The sequence below is a fragment of the Xenopus laevis genome, chromosome 3L (genome assembly GCF_017654675.1).
Source record: "Xenopus laevis strain J_2021 chromosome 3L, Xenopus_laevis_v10.1, whole genome shotgun sequence".
In the NCBI taxonomy this organism is placed as follows: domain Eukaryota; kingdom Metazoa; phylum Chordata; class Amphibia; order Anura; family Pipidae; genus Xenopus; species Xenopus laevis.
The window spans coordinates 138,151,857-138,170,428 of NC_054375.1; the positions used below are offsets into that span (position 1 = coordinate 138,151,857).

Consider the following 18,572-nt stretch of genomic DNA (forward strand, 5'->3'; position numbering starts at 1 on the left):
TCGTATCCTGAACTGGCCAAAACGTGGAACTAGGGCAGCCAAGACGACCTTAGCCAAATGAATACGTTCCACTATTACTCGAGACTATGCAGTGAAAGGAAAAGCTCCACCGATCAAGGTGAGGGCTCACTCTACTCGTTCACTCAGTACTTCCTGGGCAGTGCGGCATCAGGCTTCAGCAGAGTTTGTAGAGTGGCCACGTGGGCGTCCCTTCACACCTTCGCGCGATTCTACAGGCTTCACACACGCGTCAGTCGAAGCCTGCTTCGGGAGAAAAGTGCTAAGGGCTGTTGTCAGCTAAGCACCGACTGGGATCACAGTGTCCCGCCCTAATGGGTTGCTTTGGGACATCCCCACGGTGCCTGTGTCCCCCAATTAGGTAAGAGAGAGAGAGATTTTTGTACTTACCGTTAAATCTTTTTCTCTTGTCCTATAATGGGGGACATATGCTTTCCCTCCCGGTATTGACACTGATTTTCACAACTAGGTTGTGTTCTGTTTACTCCATGTTGGGAGTTTAGTATTTTACATCTACGTTTTTTCATGTTTTGAGGGAGTTGTGGAACTCCTCTTCTGTTTTGGGCTGTTATGCTCCTTCTTCGGTTGAAACTAAATGTAATAGGAGGAGGCAGGGGATGAAGCCCAGAGCAGGAGGAGGAGTCACGTATAACAACTTAGTGTCCATTTTCCAGCTGTAGGATCTTCATCACCATGGTACCTGTGTCCCTCAATATAGGACAAGAGAAAAAAATTTAACGGTAAGTACAAAAATCTCTCTCTTTTGAAACAGCAGTGGGACCCCCCCACACACACAACTTACTTCCCAGCCATGCAGAACTCATTCAACTTTGTTTGTATCCCTGTAGAGCAGTCGGCGACTGTGTAGAGATTTGTATTGGATTTTATTTTTGCCTTTACATCCCCTTTAATGTTTTCAACTCCAGCTGCAGGGACATCATTTAGCCAGATTTAAACAGATAAATTGGGATTCTATTTGAAGGATTATTTTGCTGCAGCCACTGGTTCTGCAGAGTTGGAGAACGTTTGTATTAAACAATACAAAAACTATAAAATCCACATTAGATTATATGACAACAGTGTAGTCTGCATATTCTGATTATTAACTTGTTGGCGCTATATAAATAAATGATGATTAATCAGTCTTGCTGTATCGGCTTCTGGCAGATATTATTTGTGCTGTTTTGATAATTTATGACAATCCCTAAGCTTAACCTCCCAACAGACACCCAGACCACACTGAGCATGTGCATGGTCTTGGTCTTGCAAAGATGGCTTAAAGGGGTTGTTAACCTTTAAATGAACTTTGACTATGATGTAGAGAGTAATATTCTGAGACAATTTGCGTTTGGTTTTAATTTTTATTATTTGTTTCTTTGAGTTATTTAGCTTTTTATTCAGCAGTTTCAGCAATCTGGTTGCTAGGGTCAAAATTGGCCTAGCAACGATACCTTAATTTAAATAAGAGACTAATATGAATAGGAGAGGACTTGAATAGAAAGAGAACTAATAAAAAGCAATAACTACATTTGTAGCCTTGCAGAGGATTTTTTTGATGGGGTCAGTGACCCCTCCCCCCATCCCATTTGAGAACTGGAAAGGTTCAGAAAAAGATGGTGAATATATTAAAAACTATACAAAATAAAAAATGACGGCCAACTATAAAGTTGCTTAGAATTAGCATTCTAGAATTCTATAACATACTTAAAGTTAACTTAAAGGTGATCCACCCCTTTAACTAAGTTACAAGATGATGACCCCCTGTGGCCAACTTTGAAAGCATAAATCATTTGTTTGATTAGGCTTGTGGTGCAGCAAGTTTTTGTTTAGTATGCAAAATACAGCATTTCTAGCATTTCTATTTTAGATTTTACTTCCCTTTAAGTTCAGGTTAGTGAAAGCAGCCCTGGGCATGTACTATGAATCAGCAGAAAAGAAGGTGAGATACTGGGGGCATTTTTGAAGGCACAGATCTTATCTGTTAAAGGGTTGTAGTTGTCTAAAGATGGATATCAGTCCGATATCGCATATCCGGGAGAGATCCACTCGTTTGGCGACATCGCAAGTGGATCTCTCTGTGTATGGCCATCTTTAGACTTACACAATCTCAATATAATGTGCAACATTTTGAACCGGATTCTTATTTAAAGGGGTGGTTCACCTTTAAGGAAACTTTTAGTATGTTACAGAATGGCCAATTCTAATACATTTTTCAATTGTTTTTTATTAATTATTTTTTAGTTTGAGTTATTTGCCTTTTTCTTCTGACGCTTTGCTGCTTTCAAATGGGCGTCGCTGACCCCTTGTAAAAAACAAATGCTCTGTAAAACTACATATGTATTGTTATTACTACTTTTTATTACACATCTTTCTATTCAGGCCCCCTCCTATTCATATTCCAGTCTCTTATTCAAATCACTGCATGGTTGCTAGGGTAATTTAGACCATAGCTACCAGATTGCTTAAAATGCAAATTGAAGATCTGCTGAATAAAAAGCTAAATAACTCAAAAACCACAAATAATAAAAAATAAAAGCCAATTGCAAATTGTCTCAGAATATCAATCTCTACATCATACTAAAAGTTATCTCAAAGGTGAACAACCCCTTTAAGTACAGCAGCAAGTCAAATATTGAAAAAACAGAAAATGGACAGCTGTTTAAAGGACACGCAAACCCTGGTTCATTGAGAGTGCACCCCCCTGAGAATTAAATTCCTACATTTTTTCCTAAGGCTACTGCTCCTTTTAGAAACAAAATGCACTGGTCTGGAAAGGAAGTTCCTTCGTGGTGTTCTCGTATTACTTGTGTTTCTCATCCATACCAAGTGCAGACTTAAAGTGCCCATATACTGAGAGATCCGCTCGTTTGGCGATGTTGTCAAACGAGCGGATCTCTCCCCGATATGCCCACCTTGAGGTGGGCAATATCGGGCTGATCAGATCGTGGGCCCTAGGGCCCAACGATCGGATCCTAACGAATACCAATGGGCGGTCGGATCGCGGGACCGCATCAACGAATAGATGCGGCCGCGATCCGACGGGATTTTTTGTCCCATCCGATCGAGATCTGGCCGACTTTCGGCCAGATCTCGATCGGTGAAGCCCATCCGGGGGGCCCCATACACAGGCCAATAAGCTGCTGACACGGTCTGTCGGAAGCTTTTATCGGCCCGTGTATGGCCACTACTCGAGATGATCATAAAGTACAATGCCTCTTCAGTCTAGGCCTGAGAAAGGTAAGTTGGCTGGTGCATTTTGTTCCTAAATGTGGTTCAATTCACTAGGGAAAGTCTTAATATGTTGACCCACCCAATATGATTGAAAATTAGTCTGTCAAGGCTACCAATTCTAATCAAAGAGGCTTGCATGTATTGTTATGATAATGTGACTCCAGATATCCAAATCATTTTACAATTTGGGGCAGATTTATAAAAGGTGGAATAGTAAATTCGAATTTTTGATTATTTTTTTTTGTCAAAATGTTAATCCCCCTATTTGGATGTAAATTCGAATGTGAAATTTATCCCACCTGAACCATGGAAACTGTCCTAATTTCGAATATTGCCACCTAAAACCTTCCGAGTTCATGTACAAGTCAATGGCAGAGGTCCGTTGAGCCATTTGAAGATGTTTATAGCCTTCCTGAAATTCAAGTATTTTTCGGAGGGAAAACTCAAATCGAATACGAATAGATTTTTCGGATCGTTCCTATTCGATCGAATATTAGATGTTCTAATTTCTTCTTAAATAACCTCCCATTGAAGTCGGGAGTATTTATTCGAATTTATTAGAGTAAACAAAAATTCAGATGAATTCAAAATTCGACCTTTGATAAATCCGCCCATAGATGTATACACCACGGTACTGAATATGTATGGGCATATATAAACTGGCTCGGTGAATTTTAGGATTCAGCAAGTGGCATCTGCATTTCATTGGCTAAAATTAGCAGTGTTGGTTTCCATCTTCCCACAGACCACTGGTAGGATTTTACCAATAGAGAAAATAAACCTGCGTAATAATTCATTTCATCCGGGAGAAGATCTCAACTGGACCAGGGAAGTGACCCGTGAGCAATGCCGTTCCTCAGTGAGTAATAACTCAAAAGTTCATTCATGGTTTTGTCTAGCCCATTTAACTCTACGGACAACAGTAAGATGCCCCCAGAAAACCCAAATTCAGAGTGAAATGAGTGAAAAAGTCAGTAGGAGTTTCTGAAAATTGGCTCAAACTTGCTTCCTATCTGACATGCTCTACGGGACAAGAAAAAAAATACTCATAAACCTGTACTCCAGCAATTTGATACATGGTATGCATAGTGTTGCAAAACTACGTAGCATGTAGAGACCACCCAAATTTAAATAGTGGATACAAATGTTCTTGTCTGGCACTTCAGATCCTGCAAACAAAGCCCTGTGTTATATATTTTATAAGACCCCCTAACAGTTAGTTGCCTTTGGAAAAGTATATGTTGTTGGAATGCCTAAAATTACACAGAAATAACCAAAATAACATTTAAAAAAAGGTATTATGCATATGATTATTATTGCCGACACTTGTCATACACACAATAATATTTTTAGGGCAAAAAACGCTCCGTACAGCAAATATATAAGTATACATGCATATATATATGTAATGTGTCTAATTTGCGGTTTTTTGGGTGTTTTTTTTGGTGCTGTGAGTGTACAGTAGCCCCCTCACCCACAAAAAAATTGTGAGCTGGTATAAATGTGTGTTTGCGTGTGCCACTTACCTAATGTAGGCAAGAAATAGGCTGCTCTGATGTTATTCTGGTTAGGAAAAAATTAGAAATTTTTCTTAAGTCTTTCCTATGCAGAAGAACATCAGACTGTCTCCTGACAACTTCATTGACTACTTGGTGGTCAGACTGGTGGGAAAATGACCAGCAGGTGGCGCTATTGTAACAAAATTCATTCATATTAACAGTACATGTATCCTTTAATATCTTGGAATGAAAATAAAAATAAATAATGAATGTACATTGCAAAAGTGCTTAGAATAGCACCCTCATCAATTTTACATTCACTTATTTTAAAGTAGGGATGCAACGAAATCCATTATTCGGTTCGGGATTCGGGCAGGATTCGGCCAAATCCTTTTGCCCAGCCAATTCGGATCCTAATTTGCATATGCAAATTAAGGGCAGGGAGGGAAATCACGTGACTTTTTGTCACAAAACAAGGAAGTAAAAAATGTTTTCCCCTTCCCACCCCTAATTTGCATATGCAAATTAGGATTAGGATTTGGTTCGTAATCGGCCAAATCTTTCACGAATCTTTCTGGGGTTCGGCCAAATCCAAAATAGCTTGTTTTTCCGAAGTTTCCTTACGAGGCATGTGTGCCGGTACCCTTAAGGTTGAAAATCAGATAACACAAACACCGATGGAAGTTTAACTGATTACCCCACCCACACACGTATATATAATCACAGGTAAGATCATTAGTTTTCAATGAATTATCAGATATACAGGTAGAAACAATTGAATTTTACCTCTATCTGATGATTCAGAAGTAACCCTTTGTCGATGTTCAAGCACTTTCAGAATTTTCTGTCTTGGCTGATCAACGAGACAACAGTTATCCAAATCTGTTTACGATATCGGTTGCCTTGTTTCCCACCATACATGCGCAGAATATCATATAAAATAAAAGTTTTGTTATATAATATCTGTGCATGTTTGGCCACTTTAAAGGGGCAGTTCACGTTTAAGATAACTTTCAGTATTATATAGAGTGGCCAGTTCTTAGCAACTTTTCAATCGGTCTTCTTTGTTTGCTGACTCTTTCCAGCTATCAAATGGGGATCACTGACCCCATCTAAAAACAACCCTTTTAAGTGGCAGTACCTGCTTCCTGTGCATCTTTACCATTGTTCTGGGCTGATCTATTTGTACCCAGTTTAGGTACATATTCTCATAACATTTTAATGTACAGTGCCCAAAAATATGTTGCCATTTTATAAATATGTGTTAATAATATTAACAGACATTACTGTATACCCCGGAAGAAATGGAGTAAGACTTGAAAAACAGTAATATATCCGCCTCTGGAAATTGTAACTGCCATCAGTAATGGGAAAATTTTAAGAATATAATAAATCATTTTAGATATAAGGATAGACTACAGTATTTTATAACTGACAAAGACTTAAAGGAGAACTAAAGCCTAAAAAGTAATATGGCTTAAAATGCCATGTTTTATATGTTGAACTTGTTGCACCAGCCTAAAGGTTTAGCTTTTCAATAGCAACAATGATCGAGGACTTCAAACTTGTCACATGAAGGTCACCATTTTGGAAAGTGTCTGTGACACTCACAAGCTCAGTGGGCTCTGAGCAGCTGTTGAAGCTAAGCTTAGGGCTCGTCACAAATTTACAAGCAGAAAATGAGGTTTGCATGTAATATAAGCTGATGCTACAGGGCTGATTATTAAATTCTGATGCTAATTGCACTGGTTTCTGTGCTGCCATGTAGTAATTATCTGTATTAATTACTAATCAGCCTTATATTGTGACATTTCTATTCTATGTGTACTGTATATTGTGAGTGGGTCCCTAAGCTCAGTAAGTGACAACAGCACAGAGCATGTGCAGTGAATCAGCAGAAAAGAAGATGGGGAGCTACTGGGGCATCTTTGGAGACACAGATCTTTACTGCTAAATGGCTGTGGTTCTAGCTACTTCTTTGGTTAAGCTTTAGTTCTCCTTTAAAGCAATTTTTTTCACACATGTTGAATTTTTCACACATTCAACATATTTCCTCTAAAATAACTGGTTGCCATGGTAGCATTTGATGAAAGTCAACAAAGGAATCAAGTAGCTAAGAGTTGGAAGGCAATGGAAAAAACAGATCATCACAACAGGAAGAATCTGTTAACGTGAGGATATAATTATAATTTTGGGGGTAATTGGTGTTTTAAATGAGACAGCGTGTCACAAATCTGGCAACTTTGTAACAAATGCAGATGTTTCTTTTTTTTTTTTTTTTTTGGTCTGCAATATTATGTTCTGAAGATTAGATTTGAAACTGATTTTAATTAACTTTATATAGTCAGTGCTGTCTATATCATTCATTGGCACATATCCCAATGTGTTTTATAAAAAGCTTTAGAGTCAAAATGTCCTTGATAGTTCTGTTCACATTTATCTGAGATTATCTAAAGCTGCTCAGCCAGTTGAAGAAATTCAAGGTGTCTATTGTGTAAAATATTTCTTTAGTGTCCTTAGGTAGCACAGCAGACAATGGGCTACATGTTAACGCTTCAGACCCAGACATGCTTACTATCAACAGTTGAGACAGACAGCAAGAATACCACCAAAAAAAACAGACCATTAGATGTTTGTCAATTTGCTGCTAAATAGTCCAGAATAGATGTCCCTGTGCTCCTGCAGGACCTCTGGACAAGAGGTTCACTGTCATATAAGGGTAAGGGCACACACTAAGATTAGGTGACAAATCGCCTCTTCTTCGGGCGACTAATCTCCCCGAACTGCTTTCCCTCCGGCTAAAATCGAAATCGCCGGTGGAAAGGCACTCGGAGCGCATTGTTTTCCGAAGTTGCCTCCCGAATCTTAGCGTGTGCCCTTACCCTTAAGCACTACATACTGCCAATTGCAATTTTATTTAAAATTTTTGGGCATTAGGGGTTCATTAGAAAAGATATCAGCTACTTGCTTAAAGTTCACCCAGCATTGAGACACCTCTGTGTCTATCATGTAATGTGATGTCTCAATTCATAATTAACATAAATAAGATATATCGGAATTTACCATATCAGCGATGTTCAAAAATGCTGCCCATGTTACTTACATTGGGAATAGAAGAAGAGACCTGAGCTTCTGGTTAAACTTTCTGTTCATTGACAGGACACTCTCAAAGATTAGAGGATGACACTTTGTGTCCCTTTAAAGGACAACTCAACCCCCTCACTAATAAAAACCCCTACCCAGTACCCTACAAAGCCCCCCACACATAGGTCTGCTCCTAATCCTTTATACGCCTATAGGTGCAGATTAAGCACAGTGGAGCTCGTGGGCGCCATCTTCTGGCTCTTTGGATTTCTTCGGGAAGTGAGCGGCATATTGGTGCATGTGCACTCTTCCTGTTCGTAGTAACTGCTCATGCGACAAAAGTGACGGAAATTGGCGAAGGGAAGGAAGAGGACCAGAAGAATACTGAAGAGCAGGAAGATGGCGCCCACGAGCTCAACTTCACTTACGCTGCACTTCTAGGCGAGTGAAGGATTAGCGGCACTTAAAGATGTTATCACCTATGCATGGGGGAAAGCAGGAAGGGGGGACTATGTAGGGTTACTGGGTAGGTGTTTTTATTAGTGTGGGGGGGTTTAGTTCTCCTTTAATCACTTATCAAAGACCAGTTGGAACCGACCTCTTAAGTTGAGCACCCCAGTTAGCATCCATTTCAGGTCAGAACACAGAGCTATCATATATCAAGTATCACTAGAAATGTAGCTGTGGAGCCTCTTTTTGCTCTTCTTCCTTCTCTTAGAAACACCTGCAATCCAAAATGCCTCCCGGATATGCCCACCTTGAGATGGGTGATAGCGGCTGATCCGATCGTGGGCCCTAGGGCCCTTCAATCTTAACTCAACGTTAGGCATACGGGCAGTCGGCCTTTAGCCCTGTACTTGTGCGCACTTACACACATTATGAAACCAAAGCACACAACAAATTGAGGCACACACAAAGAAATTTTTGACAACACTTAATGTAATAGTTATTCAGCATTTTAAAGGATAAGTAAACCTTAAAAAAAAGTGAATGTAAAATGGACGAGTGCTATTCTAAGCACTGGAATATACTTGAAATGTACATTCATTATTTATTTATTTTAAATTCCAAGATATTAAAGGATACATGTGCTGTTAATATGAATGCATTTTGTTGCAACATCGCCACCTGCTGGTCATTTTCTGACCACCAAGTAGTCAAGGAAGTTGTCAGGAGAAAGAAAGAGGCTGCTCTGATATTCTTCTGCTTAGGAAAGATTTAAGAAAGGTTTCTAATTTTATTCCTAAGCAGGAGAACATCAGATCAGCCTCTGATATCTTGGAATTTAAGAAAAATAAATAATGAATGTACATTGCAAAAGTGATTAGAATAGCACCCTCATCAATTTTACATTCACTTATTTTTTAGGTTTACTTATCCTTTAAAAGTGCAAACGGAACATCATTTTTTTGCACACAGCCAAAAGGAAATTACAGGGAACTTTGCCTCCAGTTTCTACTCAGGAAACCAAGGCCATACAGGGCATCAGATTGTGGCCTTCACTGAAAGTTTTTGGACCGAAATACAGAGAAAACTCAGGCATGAATTGTCAGCCAACCGCTGTGCTCATTCAAAAAGCACTTGCATCTGTACTCTGGCTGCACTCTATACCTAGTGATTGGAAATCAAATCATAAGCTGTATCTGTAATTTACTATTTCTTTCCGCTGCTTCTTCTGACTACATGTTTCATTAAAGCAGTATTACAGTAAACGACTTTCCTTCAGCCAAGACTCCACTTCCCACAATTCCTAGAACACTCCTTCCTTTCTCAGGTGTTGAGTTTAAAAAAATTAAATGTCAACATGAGATATATGTACAGTTAGGGGCAGATTTATCAAAGGTTAAAATTTAAATGAGAATTTTTGAGTGTCAAGATTCATACATTCTAAATGTAATCCCCCTACTAAATGTAATCCCCCTATTTGAATGTAAATTCGAATGCGAGATTTATCACATCTTGAACATAGAAACAGTTCTAATTCTAATATTAGCCACCTAAAACCTGCCGAGTTTGTCAATGGCAGAGGTCCGTTGAACCATTTGGAAATGTTAATAGCCTTCCTGACAGAGTTATTTTCCGGAGAAAAATTTGATTTGAATACAATTAGAATTTTAGGGTCGATATCCTTCGATCAAATATTAGACATTCAAAATTTTTCTTAAATAACCTCCTAGTCGAATTGTGAGTAACATAGTAAGTTAGGTTGAAAAAAATAAACACTTCCATCAAGTTTAACCTTTTAAATATATAACTTGCCTAACTGCTAGTTGATCAAGAGGAAGGCAAAAAAAAAACCCATTTGAAGCCTCTCCAATTTGCCTCAGAGGGGTAAAATATTCCTTCTTGACTCCAAAATGGCAATTGGATTAGTCCCTGGATCAACTTGTACTATGAGCTATCTCCCATAACCCTGTATTCCCTCACTTGCTAAACACTATCCAACCCCTTCTTAAAGCTATCTAATGTATCAGCCTGTACCACTGATTCAGGGAGAGAATTCCACATCTTCACAGGGGTGTAAAAAACCCCTTCTGAATATTTAGATGGAACCTCCTTTCTTCTAATAGGAATGGTTGACCTCACTAAAATGATATTGTGAGCTTAAATGATTCCCATGTTGATATATACAGTAGTGATTGACCGAAAACCTGCAAGTCCATCTTGAATGTTGAATGACCATTGCAGTTTGGTTTGGGTGCAGGGCAGACTGGGGAAATACACTCCTCCTCTGCTCCCGAAGATTCAGGGCCGGATTTGTGGGATAGCCACAAAGGATCATGCATAGGGCAACAGAGCTGGAGATGGCATACTGCCCGCTGGCCACATTGGGACTGGGTGGGAGATTTTAACTGTTGTTTGAATCTCCCATCTGTCCAGTCCCCAGTGCAGGATTCAGGGGAACAATGAAGTAGGTGGCGGGTTGCGAGTAGGGTAGGTTGGGGGTAGATTAGTGATGTGCGGACCGACCCGATACCCATGGGTTTACCCGCGGGTCGGGAAGGTTCTGGTCGACCTCGCACTGCTCCTCGCTCCACCTTCAAATGCCGACTTCCGGGTTCCAGTTTTATAGTCTCACGTCTGCTCGTCCCGCCCCTTTTGTGACGTCATCGGTCGGCGCGGGTCTATAAAAGGATCCCGGAAGCATGGGTGCGGGCGGGCTGGAACAGGGTAGGTTAGGATCGGGTGCGGGTCAGGGTTTTCCTCACTTCCATCACTAGGGCAGATGGGGTAAATGGCCTAGGGGCACACAGTTTTTAAATCAGGCCCTCCGGGTTTGGAGCCAGAGGTAAACACAGATTTAGTGTACAGAGCTGGAAGACACAGTATGGGTTGTTGTGTATTTTACAAAGACAACATTTTGTGGGTTAAGGTCAGGTGTGGGATACATTTTTTAAAGACATTGATCCTGGTATTTTTTTCTGTACTTAAAACTACTTCTGTACCTACTACTGCTTCTGTACTAAAAAACCTCTAATGGACTTTTAATTCCCCCGACTGCCCAATCACCTTAGGGATCAAGCTCATCCGATTGGTGCTAACCAAGTGCAACATGCTGCTTTTTATCTGCTTCATTGTATATTATTATTGTCTGTATCTTTCAGGTGCATCTTCTTTATTGGGCAATTATTTATCCTAAACGGGCCTCCACACAGGCACAGGAATTGTCTGGCATGCTGGAGAGGATCGGAGGGCCTATTGGAATACGAGTGAACCGTCCTAACTGTGCGGAACTCAGGGATGACCGTGTAGAAACTTACGCACGCAGCATCAAGTCGCTGTTGGAGGGTGAGGTAAGATATCCTGGCTGGTATATGCTCTCATATTGCAGGGTTTCAAAATATTACTCCAGTTACATATGATTTCTGCATGGATTTAATTCATTGTGCAGGTCAGTATTTCTGACAAGTCTGGTATACTGAACGGTATTACCATAGTCCTTCTGATACACTGTGGTTGCATTATAGGAATTTTAATTCAGTAATAGGAGAGAACTCTACTACATTTGCAAAGAACTGTATATTCTGGACCGTTGAATGAGTTTAGACTCTGACATTTGCTTCAGACATTTTAGTACCATATCATGGTTTTCATCCTCTGCAAAAAATGTTTTACAGAACTTTATGGATAAGATCTTGGTCTTCTAGCTAAATGGCAAATTAATGTAATGACCAGTAATAGACGTGCTCGTGATACGTATATATGATGTGACACAAACACATGCTCATAATATTTCTCTATGAAAAGAAACCAGAGTTTGGCTTCACATTATCCAGATTAGCAGTCTCACAAGGCAACTGTTTTTCTTCTAATCCTGTTATTAAAACTGGAATTTGTATTCCAGTTACATACAGCAAAAAAAAAGATTAATTCAGCCCTCAGATCTTTGTTTAGTAATAATTTCCTATTATATTGTTTCTAATGAAAGGTTCAACTTGATGGACGCGTGTCTATTTTCAACCTAATTTATTGTGTTACTATGTTATTGTAACATTTGGAGTCCTTTTAAAACAATAAAAAGTAACCATTAAATAATAAACTTGAGTAGAACCCCCATTTTACATTTTTTAGGGGACTGGAAAAAATGGTGTAAAATCCAGGAAATGTATTATGTATAATATATAGGTGGGACCACAAAACAACAATGTAAAATTGAGGTTCCACTGTAATTCGTGCCCAAAGCTGTTAAAAATAATGATTTATATTGTAATTTATCCTGACTAAGGAATTGCTTTAACATTTTATTGCTGAGTAGTACATGTATGGGATTTGTTATCCAGAATGCTCGGGACCTGGGGTTTTTCCGGATTATGGATCTTTCTATAAATTGGATCTTCATACCTTAAAGTGATACTGACACAAAAATTTCCTTTTCAAAATATTAAAAGTTATCTATAGATCATGTTGATTGTTTTTCACTGATAGTTCTGCTTTTGTAAGTCACATGACGTTCCTAAACCTGACTGTTTTGCCAACCTGACTGTCCCTTCTTAAAGGAGAAGGAAACCCCCTGGGCGCAAAACCCCTCCCCCCTCCCCTGTGTTGTCCCTACTCTCCCCTGGCCTACCTGTCCCCATGGGCAAATGCCCCTAACTTGTTACTCACCCCTCTGCACAGGTCCTGTCTACGGAGTTCACAGGCGCCATCTTCTCCCACTCTGTCTTCTTCCTGCTTTGACCGGCATCTTCTGGCGCATGCGCAGTAGGAACATATCTACTGCATCTACTGCGCATGCGCCGAATGTCACGAAGTGAAATTGGAAAACTTTGTGACATTAGGCGCATGCGCAGTAGATCCATACCTGTAAATGTTCCTACTGCGCATGCGCCAGAAGACGCCGGTCAAAGCAGGAAGAAGACCGAGTGGGCGCCTGTGAACTCCGTAGACAGGACCTGCGCAGAGGGGTGAGTAACAGTTAGGGGCATTTGCCCAGGGGGACAGGTAGGCCAGGGGGGAGGAGGGAGGGGGGGGCAACACAGGGGAGGGGTTTTGCGCCCAGGGGGTTTCCTTCTCCTTTAACCTGTCAGTTAGAGTTTCTAATGCTAACGGACTTTTGCTGCACAAATATGGCAGCCTCCTCATACAGGAAAATGGGGGTAAGAAAGGTAATGTAAAAGCATCAGGCAAATTTAAAAATAGCATTCAAAGACAATGTTATGATAGATAATAAAAACGGTTATTTTCTGATGTCAGTATGTCTTTAAGTCTACTAGAAAATCATGTAAACATTAAATAAACCCAATAGGCTGGTTTTGCTTCCAATAAGGATTAATTATATCTTAGTTGGGATCAAGTATAAAGTACTGTTTTATCATTACAGAGAAAAGGAAATTATTTTAAACATATTGGCTTATTTTATTATAATGGAATCTATGAGAGACGGCCTTTCTGTAATTCGGAGCTTTCTGGAAAACGGGTTTTCAGATAACTGATCCCATACCTGTTTCAGAACTATTACATAGCTACCCTGAATAGAGCTAATTTTGCACAGTGCATTATAGAGCCCGGGTGAGTTGGGGTATCATGAAGGCGTCCCACAACTGCTTAGTGATAGTTTGGTTATGGAATGTTAGTGTACATATTTAATGTAATGTAAGTGTACATATATAATATAGCTGGGTGTTTTACTCAAATACGCATCATAGCTTTATCCAATTGCTTTGATTGTAATTGATGCCTGATCTCTATAACCGTGTATTTTTTTTTTGCAATACAGTAGATCCCCTATTTTATGTTTTTCAGGGGACCAGGAAAAATTATGTAAAATCCGGGAAAATGTAAAATCAGGGAAATGTGTTAAAGTAACCTTTTCTTCAAGTACTGAAAGGATATAAGCACAGGAGTCCGTTTTACTTTGAGATACAATATTTACTGTGTTAATAACAAGGGTTAAGCATTGCAGCATTAATGTTACACTATGGGGGGCATGTGCAAGGCCTCTCTGTCAGTCACATACACAACCTAAAGCAATAAGTGATTGGTGCAGGACTTTATAAGGGGCAGACTAATTGGAATTGACCATTCATAATTGGAATAATAATATTCATTGAGGAAAAAGGCAGTTTTTGGGAACATCCAGTTTTGTTTCAGTACTGCAGGTGCACAGTGGGGGGGGGGGTGAGATGGGGTTTTGTGGGGGGGGAGCACTGGCAATAGTCCAACACCCACACACCACCACCCCAGAGTATACCTCTGCAAGTGAAAATTTGATCCAACTGTTCCCCCCCATCCCGGGCCTGGGGTGGAGGAGCCCCACTGGTTTTTCTGCAGGTGCAACTAAACTGTGAAGAACCCAGTGTCAATCCATTTACTGTATCCGTATAGAGATATACATATTTATTGTATCCGTATAGAGATATACGTACATATTTATTGTATCCGTATAGAGATATACATATTTATTATATCCGTATAAAGATATACATATTTATTATATCTGTATAGAGATATACATATTTATTGTATCCGTATAGAGATATACATATTTATTGTATCCGTATAGAGATATACATATTTATTATATCTGTATAGAGATATACATATTTATTATATCCGTATATAGATATACATATTTATTATATCTGTATAGAGATATACATATTTATTGTATCCGTATAGAGATATACGTACATATTTATTGTATCCGTATAGAGATATACATATTTATTATATCCGTATATAGATATACATATTTATTATATCTGTATAGAGATATACATATTTATTGTATCCGTATAGAGATATACATATTTATTGTATCCGTATAGAGATATACATATTTATTATATCTGTATAGAGATATACATATTTATTATATCCGTATATAGATATACATATTTATTATATCTGTATAGAGATATACATATTTATTGTATCCGTATAGAGATATACGTACATATTTATTGTATCCGTATAGAGATATACATATTTATTATATCCGTATATAGATATACATATTTATTATATCTGTATAGAGATATACATATTTATTGTATCCGTATAGAGATATACATATTTATTGTATCCGTATAGAGATATACATATTTATTATATCTGTATAGAGATATACATATTTATTATATCCGTATATAGATATACATATTTATTATATCTGTATAGAGATATACATATTTATTGTATCCGTATAGAGATATACATATTTATTATATCCGTATATAGATATACATATTTATTATATCTGTATAGAGATATACATATTTATTGTATCCGTATAGAGATATACATATTTATTGTATCCGTATAGAGATATACATATTTATTATATCTGTATAGAGATATACATATTTATTATATCTGTATAGAGATATACATATTTATTGTATCTGTATAGAGATATACATATTTATTGTATCCGTATAGAGATATACATATTTATTGTATCTGTATAGAGATAAACATATTTTTTGTGTTTTTTTGTGTTTGCTTATCTAAAAGTTGTGTCTCCCATGTCACAGGGTAAGGTTCAGCTATTAGTGTGCCTTATATCTGGCACCAGAGATGACCTGTATGGTGCTATAAAGAAATTGTGCTGTGTGCAGACCCCGGTTCCATCACAGGTATGTTTCTGTCCATAGCGAGCTGCATTATGAAACAAGATTTGTTCATTGTACATGTGCGTTATAACTGAAAGCAATAATGTTGTCAAATAATTACCTCCCACACAAAATCGTTCTTTTAAACATACTGGAAAAAACCTGCTGCTGGCAATAACAGAAACGTGGCACCCAATTCTATTGAACAGTGAATCAGAATCCATTTAGGACAAATCACCAGGGACACAAGATCAGCTAGTAGTTGAAAATATGTTATTTTCCCAAAAATATATTATAAATATCATAGGAAATAGGCAAATTTGCCAATTAAATGGGAACCGATGAAACCTATAAAACCACTAAGGGTCTGATTTATAATGAATTTTTGTGTGTGTCAAAGCTCAATTCGAGTGTAAATTCACCAAATTGGCACCAATTCTAATGTAAATTTGAATGTGAGATTTATCACACCTCGACCATGGAAACAGTTCTAATTCAAATATTCAGCATCTAACACCTGCCGAGTTAATTGACAAGTCAGTGGCAGAGGTCCGTTGAACCATTTGAATATGTTAATTGCCTTCCTGCCATTCAAGTTTTTTTTCCATTCAAATTCAACTTGAATTTTCGGGTTGGGACTATTCGATCAAATATTAGACATCGAGTTTTTTCATAAGTAACCTCCCTTTGTTGAGTTGTTGAGTATATTCGAATTCAACATGTATTTTTATTTATTTTTTTTTCAAATTTTTATTTTTTGAAGTTTGAGTTTGTAGATCATTTGAAAATGATGAATAGACAATAAATTCAATGCATTTTCATTTTTATACACAATTTTTATTCAATCAAAATAATTTTTTTAAAATAAATTTGCAAACATTCCAGTTTGGTAAAATTTCGAGTTTATATGACCGCCAAGAACCCGACCCAGGCCCGCTGTGTGCTCCTTTTATATACCTGTGCCCACCTCAACGGCATGGCATGCTGATGCGAGTATATAAAATGTCTGGTGGAAGTGGGGAGCTAGGTGGTGCTCTAACTGTGTCAGACTGGGGGGCCCCAAAGCCGCAAAGTCGTCTCAATGCCGCAACCCCTCACGCGCATAACTTTTTACAGTGCACAAACCCCAGTGTCTGGAAAGGGGATGTTAGGAGAGGGAGTGCAGGGAGCTGACCCTGTCCAACCCTGTGCGCTGATGTTTATCCCACACCTGCCTGCAAACTGTGCAGAAGTCTACCCAAACCTGCCCAACCCTCATGTCCTGTGGGCTTCAGGTCGGCCCGCACATCACTAGTCACTTGCATGACGAACTGATTGATGTCTTGGTGGTTTGTGGGAAATTTGAATTGAAGCAAATATACAAAAAAAATACAAAAAATACAACAGGTCAAGTGTAATTTATAAACAAACCCAGATGATATACAGGTGTAAAAATGCTTATTTTCCACAGACACTTTTACATCAGATGATTGCTTTAATTCAGTGGGTTGAACAAAAAGATTGCATAAAAATGTGAGCCTTTTTTTAACACAATCACTTCATTTCAGGGGCTCAAAAGTAATTGGACAAATTAAAAAACTGAAAATAAAATGTTCATTTCTAATACTTGGTTGAAACCTCTTTGCGGACAATGACAGCCTGAAGTCTTGAACTCATGGACATCACCAGATTCTGGGTTTCCTCCTTTTAATGCTCTGCCAGGCCTTTACTGCAGCGGCTTTCACTTGCTGTTTGTTTGTGGGCCTTTCTGTCTGAAGTTTAGTCTTCAACAAGTGAAATGCAGCTCAATTGGCTTCAGATCAGGTGACTGACTTGGCCATTCAAGAATATTCCACTTCTTTGCTTTAATAAACTCCTGGGTTGCTTTGGCTGTATGTTTTGGGTCATTATGAAACGCCTCCCAATCAATTTGACTGCATTTAGCTGGATTTGAGCAGAAAATGTCTCTGAACAGCTCAGAATTCGTTCGGCTGCTTCTGTCCTGTGTCACATCATGGATAAACACTAGTGTCCCAGTGCCACAGTTAAGACTGACGCATAGACATTGGTTTGATGGGGCGCGTCAGCGTAACTAAAAGTGTCTTTTTTTTTACTAAATGTTCCCTTTAAGTTCAAGTGCAAAATTAAGTTTTTTTAGGCTATATAATGGAGTGCTGGGGTTATGTTTTAACGTAGTCTAAAAATGCTTAAAGGTGACATAATGATTCAGAAAAGCTTGTTTCTATGCAGAAATGAATCCTTGCCCTTTGAAAAAATAGTTGTGTAGCATTTTATTACAGGATCATTTACCTTGAAATCTCAAATGAAGCCATTTTTAATATGTGCGTGAAATACACCGTTCTACAATGCAACACACTCCGTTGTGGTACAAAATAATGCCACAATTCTGTTTAAACCATGCCTGCTTCCATTCCATAAATTTTATACATGTCTTTGCCTTAACCAAATTACTTCTGCTTGCCAATCAAAACTCCGCTGTAGCCCAATATCTCACAAGCTTGGGGCCTTCATTTTTCAGCCACTGCTTGCTAGACTTCTGTGGATGTCTGGAAGAGAAAATATCCTTTGCTTGTTAAACATGTTTACATTATAATAATCCCAGATCGACACATTAGGGTGTTTTATTTTTTTTTTATTTCTTCCCATAATAATATTAGATATTTTATATGTACATCTGTACTATAGT

At 38.5% G+C, this 18,572-nt stretch overlaps 1 protein-coding gene across 3 annotated transcripts in view; it reads left to right on the forward strand.

Moving 5' to 3' along the window:
• piwil2.L (piwi-like RNA-mediated gene silencing 2 L homeolog) overlaps positions 1 to 18,572 on the forward strand; it is a 59,630-nt gene that overhangs the window by 29,175 nt on the left and 11,883 nt on the right. For all 3 annotated transcript variants that reach the window (XM_018253514.2, XM_018253515.2, XM_041587013.1), the window contains exons 15-17: positions 3,995 to 4,108; positions 11,438 to 11,626; positions 15,809 to 15,910. In XM_018253514.2, the coding sequence (XP_018109003.1) occupies positions 3,995 to 4,108; positions 11,438 to 11,626; positions 15,809 to 15,910 (405 nt within the window). The remainder of the gene's footprint in view (positions 1 to 3,994; positions 4,109 to 11,437; positions 11,627 to 15,808; positions 15,911 to 18,572) is intronic.